The sequence below is a fragment of the Myotis daubentonii genome, chromosome 7, assembly GCF_963259705.1.
Source record: "Myotis daubentonii chromosome 7, mMyoDau2.1, whole genome shotgun sequence".
Taxonomy (NCBI): Eukaryota; Metazoa; Chordata; class Mammalia; order Chiroptera; family Vespertilionidae; genus Myotis; species Myotis daubentonii.
The window spans coordinates 86,753,322-86,762,617 of NC_081846.1; the positions used below are offsets into that span (position 1 = coordinate 86,753,322).

General features: G+C 59.3%; 1 protein-coding gene across 1 annotated transcript; it reads left to right on the forward strand.

Moving 5' to 3' along the window:
• Positions 1 to 237: 237 nt before the first annotated feature.
• Positions 238 to 6,247, forward strand: INHBB (inhibin subunit beta B). The gene is made up of 2 exons (XM_059704709.1): positions 238 to 1,038; positions 3,527 to 6,247. Exons 1-2 carry the CDS (start codon positions 591 to 593, stop codon positions 4,300 to 4,302), a joined length of 1,224 nt encoding a protein of 407 aa, XP_059560692.1. The 5' UTR covers positions 238 to 590; the 3' UTR covers positions 4,303 to 6,247.
• The last annotated feature ends 3,049 nt before the right edge of the window (positions 6,248 to 9,296 follow it).

Below are 9,296 nucleotides of genomic sequence, written 5' to 3' on the forward strand. Positions count from 1 at the left end.
GGACGACCCGCCCGTGGCCGCCACCGGCGGCTCTTCCTCCGTGGGAGGCGGCGAGAGTGAGGCGCTCAGGTGCGAGCGTGGGGCCCCGCCGCAGAGCCCGCCGCAGCGCCGCGCCACGCCGCGCCCGCTCCGCTCCGGGGGCTCCGGCGTCTCCGCTCCCGACTCGGCCAAGTGGAGTCCACCGGCCCTTCGGGCACCTTCCCTGCCCCGCAGCCCAGCCTCCGCCGCCTCCGCTTTCGCTTCATCCGAGCGGGGACTGCGGGGCCCCGACGCGGAGAGGATGGGGAGCAGGCTGCAGCTACCGAGGCGCCCCGAGTCGCCCGGGCGGCAGTGACCCCCCGGCGCCCGCTCTTCCTCACTCGCCTCTCGGGTCCCCGCGACCCTCGGCGCCCCTTCCCCGCCACGCGGAAACCCCGCGGCCCGGCCGGCCCCCTCCCCCTGTGAGCCGGCGGCGCTCCCGGCAGGCGGGCGGAGGCCCGGGAGGGCGCGGGCGGGGGCGGGGCGGGGCGGCGCGCCCGGAGCCCGGAGCCCGGCCTTGCGCTCGGCTCGGCTCGCCTCGCGGCGGGCGCCCTCGTCGCCAGCGGCGCACCATGGACGGGCTGCCCTGTTGGGCGCTGAGGGCCGCCTGCCTTTTGCTGCTGGCGGCCGGCTGGCTGGGGCCGGAGGCCTGGGGCTCGCCCACGCCCCCGCCTTCGCCCGCCGCCCCGCCGCCGCCCCCGCCGCCCGGAGCTTCGGGAGGCTCACCGGACACCTGCACGTCGTGCGGCGGCTTCCGGAGGCCAGAGGAGCTGGGCCGGGTGGACGGCGACTTCCTGGAGGCCGTGAAGCGGCACATCTTGAGCCGCCTGCAGATGCGGGGCCGGCCCAACATCACGCACGCTGTGCCCAAGGCCGCCATGGTCACGGCTCTGCGAAAGCTGCACGCGGGCAAGGTGCGCGAGGACGGCCGTGTGGAGATCCCGCACCTCGACGGCCATGCCAGCCCGGGCGCCGACGGCCAGGAACGCGTCTCTGAGATCATCAGCTTCGCGGAGACAGGTGGGTTGGTTCTGCTGGCGGCTAGGAGTGGCCCGATCCCTCCCCCACCCCCTTCTCCTCGCCCGCCCGGGCCGCAGCAGCCAGCGAGCCCTCCGGTACCGGACTCCCGGCCGGGCCGCTCGCCCATGGCCCTGTGCACTCCGTCCAGGTTGCCGGTTGCCGTCTTCTTAACCCAGGGAGCAGATTCCTTCCTACTCCCCCTGCCCCCACCGCTAACACCTTGCCTGCCACCCCTGCTCTCCGGAATCCGACCCCCGCGCCTCTGGGCGCGCGTCCCCCTCCTGGCAGATGCGTGAGGCCCTGGCTCCGCGGCACTTGCTTAGTGATTGCTTAATGTTTTTGTTTCCCACGATCGGAGTGTAGGCTTAGCAGTGTGGCTGGAGATGTGTGTTCTTGTTGATATCAGTGGGCCGGAGGAGTGAGTGTGTGTGTGTGTGTGTGAGTGTGTGTGTGTGTGTGTGTGTGTGTGTGCCTGCGTGAGAGGCCCCGGGCTGCTTCCATCACCAGCGGCGTGGGCTTGCCAGGATTGCTGAAGCCTCACTAGGGAGAGCTAGGCAACCTCTCTTCCGATTGTGTGGGCACCGGAACCAAGCGGAAGGCGAGCTTCTCAACAGGTCCCATCATTTACGCAGAGAAAGCCGCGCCGGGGACAGCCCGGTGCCTTTGGGCTCGCCTGGCAGCAGCCCCCTCGCCCCAGAGCCCCAGAGTTTGTAGTTCACAAAGGGTAGGAGTCCTTTCTGGAATTTTCTTGTGGCCCTGGAGTGCCAATTTCTACCACTGTCTAAATATGAAAATCCAGAGAGAGAGAGAGAGAGAGAGAGAGAGAGAGAGAGAGAGATCTTTCCAAACTTTAAAAGAAGAAGAAAATTGTGTCCACGTTAAACTGCTGCAAGTGTTTTCAACTCCGCTGTCCCTTTCAGGACTTCAATGAGCCCGGCTGCCTTTTGTGCCTGGGGCTCAGCCCCACTTGCTCGGTGGGGACTGCGGAGTAGGTCCAAGAGGGGGAAGCCCTGGTGTGGCCAGGGTGGGGGTGGGGAGGGAGCCTAGTGCGGGGGACCGCTTGTGTCCCCAGGCTGCAAATGCCTCCCCCGGCAGCCGCCACCCTCCCAGGCAACAGGCAGACTGGACTGGTGCTGCCCAGGGATGAAAAGTTTTGCATGGCCGGGTGTAGAGAAAAGCAGAGACAGCCGGGGCCGGCCTGGGCTTAGAAAGAGACGCGTTGCTGTTTTAGCTGTCCAGCCGAGTGGGGAAGCTCCACATGCCATTAGAGGGCTTGGATTAAAGGTGCTTTGGGGCCCAGAGTAGAAATGTGATTCTGGAAGGCCGAGGAGGCCTTTTGGTCCCTGTGGCACAGAATGCCAGCAGGGGCTGTTATATTTCTGGTCCGTTCCGTGGAGCCAGCTCTTTGACTTATAAATAACAGATTCAGGTCACAGGCAGCTGGTCCAAGACCAGCTTCTAAGGCTGCACTTTCCCCCATTTCAAAGTCAGATGTCAGTGTTATTAGAGGAGCCAGGGGAGGCCCGAGGAGGGGCTGTGGAGGGGCAGACACTGGTAGGAGGTTTGATAAAACCAGCCGTGGCCATACAGTCGCTTTATTTGTTCTTCCCGAAGAAAAAGAAGAAGAAAAGAAAAAGAAAGCAAGCAGTAGAGATGGTCAGAGGAGAGTTGCTGAAATGTGGGGTGAGAGAGGAGTCGCCTCTGGGGTGGCACTGGGCTCTTCTTATCGAGCTGAGTTATTGAGAAAACCAATAAGCCAGCTCCCCTTTCCTTGGAGATGTTGAATGTGCCATTAATGGGGAGCCCGGGTCTCGTCAAAGGAGTGGACCTCAAGTTTCAAGGCTGAACGTCCCGTCCCTTGGAACTAACTAATCGGAAACGAGGGCTGCACTTTGCAGGCTGCAGAGCACACTTTCCTGTGTGAGAAACATGAGAGGACTCACTTGTTTGCTGTGGAGGTCCCGTGGGCTTGGATCCCATCCTGCTTAGGTAAACACTGCAAAGAGGCAGTAGGTGGCTCGGCTGGATTTTGCAATGCCCCAAGTTAACAAAACAAAACAGAGCAGCAAACCCCCACTTTGCTGGAACATCCTACCCCCAAATTTTCAGTGCGATCCTGGTTTTGTTTTTTAGATTTCACAGATAGCATTAACAACTTGTTAAGACCTTGGCCTCTTGGCAAGTTCCTCTGTGGAGCTCTGAGGCCCAACGGCCTGTCTCCAGGGAGCCCTGGCCAGGGAGAGGTGAGGTAGGATTTTACAGGCCCTAGACCATTCAGCTCCAACCTGGTCCACGGTTCTCAATGGGAAATGATTTTCCCTGCCTCTCCCAGGTTCGAGCCAGAGGCCTTGGCCTGAGGAATGGTATTTCTGGTCAGTAACGTCTTCCAGCTGCGAGTGAGCATTCCAGCACCGTGCAGCAGCCCGTTCCCCCCATTGCCTCCTGTCCTCCTTGCATTAACTTGGCCCGCTCTCCCGCTTCCCTGCAGACGGCCTCGCCTCCTCCCGCGTCCGCCTCTACTTCTTTATCTCCAATGAAGGCAACCAGAACCTGTTTGTGGTGCAGGCCAGCCTGTGGCTTTACCTGAAGCTGCTGCCCTACGTCCTGGAGAAGGGCAGTCGGAGGAAGGTGCGGGTCAAGGTGTACCACCAGGAGCAGGGCCACGGCGACCGGTGGGACGTGGTGGAGAAGAAGGTAGACCTCAAGCGCAGCGGCTGGCACACCTTCCCACTCACCGAGGCCATCCAGGCCCTGTTCGAGCGGGGCGAGCGGCGACTCAACCTGGACGTACAGTGCGACGGCTGCCAGGAGCTGGCTGTGGTGCCCGTGTTCGTGGACCCCAGCGAGGAGTCTCACCGGCCCTTCGTGGTCGTGCAGGCACGGCTGGGTGACAGCAGGCACCGCATTCGCAAGCGCGGCCTGGAGTGCGATGGCCGGACCAACCTCTGTTGCAGGCAGCAGTTCTTCATTGACTTCCGCCTCATCGGCTGGAACGACTGGATCATCGCGCCCACGGGCTATTACGGGAACTACTGTGAGGGCAGCTGCCCAGCCTACCTGGCCGGAGTCCCAGGCTCAGCCTCCTCCTTCCACACGGCCGTGGTGAACCAGTACCGCATGCGGGGCCTGAACCCCGGCACGGTGAGCTCCTGCTGCATCCCCACCAAGCTGAGCACCATGTCCATGCTCTACTTCGATGACGAGTACAACATCGTCAAGCGAGACGTGCCCAACATGATCGTGGAGGAGTGCGGCTGTGCCTGAGGCGGCGGGGCGCCAGCACAGCCCTGGGTGGGCTCTTGCGGCCCCCTGTGGGAAGCGGGTGCGCGGTAGGTTGAGTGCTGTTGTTCAGTGGGCTGCCCAGAAGGTGCCAGGGTGAAGCCTGAAATACTTTTCTACTTCTTCATCCAGCAATCAGTCAAAAGCAGAGCAAGAACCCTCAACTGACACGAAATACTTTAAAATGCACATGTAGACACGCACAGCCGGACGCATCCTGCCACCCACACAGCAGCCTCCAGGACACCGGCAAATGGATGAGGTGACGAATGGCAGCTTGGCTACAAATGCCTGTCAGTCGGAGAGAATGGGGTGAGCAGCCACCATTGCCACCAGCCACTCTGAATTGCGCCTTCGGAGCACACATGAAAGCACAAAGACACACACACACGCACACACACGCACACACACACACGCACACACGTGGGGGATGGAGCACCGGAGCATGGGAGCACAGGAGCACCGAAGCCACCAAGAGCAAAGCAGATGCGGGGGTGGGGAGTGTGTGGGTAGGCAGAGGGGCTGCGTAGCTCCTTTGCTTGTGCAAGACCTGCTGTGCCTCAGCCTCTCCTGCCGCTTCCTCCCTGCATGGATCCTTCATGCTGCGGGACCAGGGGGGCCGTCCTTTCCCTCCCAGCGCGGAAAGGAGCCCCAGAAAGCACACAGCCTGCCAGAGGCCGGAGCGGTGGCTGCGGCCCTTTGACTGTTGCTTGGGTCCCTGGCCTGACTTATATGTGTGCTTGTGTTGGGGGCGGGGCGGGAGGGAGAGGAGAAGGGTCTGAATTTGATGCTTTAACTGATTGCTAGCAGTTGACAGGTCATTCATTCCAGTTGTATAATTGAAAAGGGACTTTTCTACCAGGTAGGATCTTTTAAGTTAAAATCTGGATTGTTCTAAATGGGAAGAAAACAGTTGCAACCTGTACCCTTCCCTGGGGATATTCCTCTAGGACTGGCCAGGGAGAGGTGGAAATCGCCCCCAGGCCAAGGGGTGAGCCCAGGGAGGAAATGGTGACATGGAGGCATTCTGGAAATGCGGAGTGGTGGTGGGGATGCCCCCTCAGGCTGGGGCAAGGGACAGGGAACAGTTAAGCTGGTCTTGGAGAGAGGGGGAAGGCTTTCAGCTACTTTGCAGAAGTTGCCAGTGTGGGTCCTGGCCACCAGGGCTAGCCATGGACGTGGCCCCACCCGCTCGCCTGCCCAGCGGCCCCGCCTAGCACTTGCAGACCTGCCGGAATGCACATGATAGAGCACTTGCCCATCCGCGCGTGTTCAGAAGTGGCCCTTGCCAGAGCACTGACTCGCTCGTCCCACGGTGTCCAAGTGCCATATGAACTATGCAATTTAAAGGGTTGACCCACACTAGACAAACTGGACTCGTACGACTCTTTTTATATTTTTTATACTTGAAATGAAATCCTTTGCTTCTTTTTAAAGCGAATGATTGCTTTTAATGTTTGCACTGATTTAGTTGCATGATTAGTCAGAAACTGCCATTTGAAAAAAGAAGTTATTTTTATAGCAGCAAAAAAAAAAAATACAGTTAAATGTATTATACATAATTTTGGAACCAAAGAGGCCAACAGATCAGTTTTAATTTTTATTAGATGGTGAGGCCATCTTCTATGAGATAGACGTTCTGAACAATCCCTTGAGTGGCCTGCCAACGTTTCAGGGTATAAATGAATTTTGTTTATTCAGTTTGATGCGTCTTTTCTGTCCTCACACACCCAGAAGGTAGAGTGGAAATGACTATGGTAGCGCGCAGGTGTGTATTTTTAAATCCCCATCTTTATGTTTATTTAATAAAGCTCCCCTTAGGTTCTGTTTCATAATAATTTAAAACCAAACAATTTTCCCATAGACTGGCTGTTAAAGTATTTTCCATTTGTGTACAGTTCAAGAAAATAAAAGATTGGGTGTCATGGGCTTCCTGCCTTGTGTGGTGTGTGGGGGAGGGGCTGGGGGTGGCGGCGGGGAGGCGGGGAGTCCAGGTGCCCGGCTTTGATGCCAGTTGCCTCTGGCTCGCTCCCGGCACTCCCTCGGTCCCACCACGAGCAGGGTGTCAGCCAGAGGGTCTAGGAAAAAATGGCAGGAGATCAAAATGAAGGACAATGAGCAGGTCCATGAATTCCACATTTGTTTACTCTTCTGGTCTCAAGACAAATTACGTTTCACCAAGGCTGCATCTGTCACCGTTTGAAAGTGCTAGCTACACCCCCATCCATGGAGGGACATGTAAAACCCGGGGGGGTGCAGCCCACCTGACCTCCATGCCCTCCCACTTCCTGACTGGCACCAGAGGATACCCGGACAAGGCTGCGGGCGCTGTAACTGGTGGGGGGGCTTTGGTCGTCCGATGGCTACCGCAGGTGTGACTTAAGGCGCCCACAAGGTGTTATCATGCAGCCCTGGTATCGTGCTTTCCTGGGGAATGGTTCGCTCTTCATTTCCCAGGGGTTGGAATCCGAATCTCAGGTTCAGAGCGGGCCTGAGGGCCCACAGTCCGGACAGACACACCACAGGGCCTTTTGGGCTGCTTGTGTTTTGGGGGTCACATGTAATCTTCCCAAAAACCTTAGGACATTGGAGCAGATGGGGACCTTAGGGCTTATCTAACCCCCTTCAGTTAACAATGGGGAAACTGAGGGGGCCCCAGGCAGCTGGAGGGGCATGTCTTCACAGCCGGCTGCGTCAGAAGGCAGCTCTGGCCTCGGTCTTTTTCCCTTCTTGCCCTCACTAAGAGAGCTGCTGCTCGGCCAGGCTCTCACCTGGAAGGTGCATTTATTAATCCACACAATCTTGAGACAGTCTAAAAACTAACAGGGCAAGCAAGAACATTTCCCTCAGGCAGGCATGCCGCTCTGCTCGGCAGTGGGCTAGGCCTGGCAGCTGGTCGCTCTAGGCCCCCGACCCCGCTGCTGCCCAGGCCTGCTGGAAGTTCTGCAGGCGGCCTCCAGGAGGGGCAGTGCCAGCGTCACCAGGGGTGCCTCTGCTGCTCGGACACGGAGCACCTCTGGGTGCCTCCTGGGCTGAGCTTCACAGGGGTGTCCACGGGTCCGCAGCAGCCCTGGGAGGGCTTGGGACTCCGGGATCTCGGGTCAGTGGGCCGGCTGCTGCCCTGTGCTGACGTGTCCCTGCAGGGTCTGGGCCCCCGGGGGCAGTGGACGCAGTCACCACTCCTGAGAGGTGCGGCGGGGACAGGCGCATCCCCTGTCCCAGGGCTCGGTGCTCTCCAGTAGGCTCAGAGCTGCCTTCCCCGTGTCTGTGGTCGCTGGCCCCCTGTGCCTTCTTTCTCACTCAGTCCTCAATCCCTTTTCCCAGGACACTTTCCCATCCTCTCCTCTCAGCTAACCAGTGGGCCTGGCCTGCGGGCCCCTCCTCTCCCCAGAATGCCTCTGAGCCCCACTGCAGGCCTCAAAATTAAGCCTCCCCACTGCCCCAGGTCCAGGCCTCTGACCCACAGCCCTCCTGCTCTACCTGAGGGTCCCCTCCCCCCTTCCTCAGGCCACCAGGCCATTAGCCTCTTGTAGGACCAATGGGTCCAGTGGGCCAGCCAGCCAGAGGCTGCCGCCTCACCTGCCTCAATGTCTCCACACCCCCTCACTGTGATTCTGAGATCCCGCCATGCCCGCTTCCTCGTGGCTGACCTCCACACGTGCCCGGGTCCTCAGTGACTCAGAGGGTCCAGGGCGGGGTGGGGAAGGAGAGTGCTGGGGTAAGGGAGTCCCAGCCATGCCTACGGAGGCTTTCTACCCAGCCCCAGCCAGGGCCTGGGGAGGGGCGCTGGCAACTCTTGCATGTGCTGGGCCCCTGACCCAAGTGGGACTCAGGCTGGCCAAGCACACGCCTAGCCACCCTCCGCAAGGCCCTGTGGGAACTCGCGCTGGAGACCCCAAAGGGCCCGTCAGGCCTCCCACCATGCAGAGCCCTGCAGCTGCCTAGCCCTCCTTCCAGGCAGGGACAGGAGACCAGGCGAGGGGTGTCTAGGCTGCTGACGAGCCACAAACACTGCCGTGGGCTGAAGAACGTGCACGTGTAGGCAACACAGCAGAAACAAAACATTCTTCTTATGGGCAGAGGCCCTGGGAGCAACCCCAGCCCAGCCCAGTCGCTAGGCTTTCACTGGGATGGGCTTTGTTTGCTCCTGCTCACCTGAGGATGAGGATCTTTTTCCATTGATTTTTAGAGAGAGGTGGGGGGGGGGTGGGAGGAGAGAGAGAGAGAGAGAGAGAGAGAGAGAGAGAGAGAGAGAGAGAAACATTGATGTGAGTGATACACATCGACTGGCAGGGGATCAAACCTGCAACTGAGGTACATGCCCTTGACCGGGAATAGAACCCATGACCCCTTGGTCCAAGGACTGGTGCTCTAACCACTGAGCAACTGGCTAGGGCTCATTGGGGTGTTTTAAGCAAAAGACAGATTACCTGTGAGCTGTGTGAGAGGAGCCGGGCCTGCTGGACGTGTGGCATGGGGTGTGAGTGGTAGCTCTGGGTGCACTCGGCTGCAGGCAGTGCGAGGGCTGTGCGTGGGAGTGGGGGAAGGTGGATGAGGTTGAGTGATGTGCCCTTTTGTGACTGTAGGTAATGACTGTATGCTGAGCCGTGGCGGGGGTGGGAGACTGTGGCCCTGGCTGTGTCTGGGGTGTGTGGTTGGCTGTCTCTGAGGTTGTGTGGGTGAGTGTGAGACCATGTGGGTTTTGAGGCTGTGGGATTGTGAGATGTGGCTATAGGGTTGCCTGTGTGTATTTCTTCTCATTTTCATTTTCTTCCTCATTGAGAAGTGATGCACTTGGCCAGTTATGGACTTTGTGGTTGGGGTAGTTATATTTTTAAATTTAGGCTGGCGATCCCCCTGCAGTTAGAATCTATGATCACCTTCATGCTGGGAGATGCTGGGTGAGCTGGGCAGGGGTGGGGGGCAGGCACCATTTCTGTCCACTGGCACCCTGCCCTGGCCACTCAATGCCAGGGGTC

Coding starts and splice junctions, on each gene's coding strand:
- INHBB (XM_059704709.1), top strand. CDS start 591: ATGGACGGGCTGCCCTGTTGGGCGCTGAGGGCCGCCTGCCTTTTGCTG. Junction 1,039..3,526: donor CATCAGCTTCGCGGAGACAG/GTGGGTTGGTTC, acceptor GCTTCCCTGCAG/ACGGCCTCGCCTCCTCCCGC.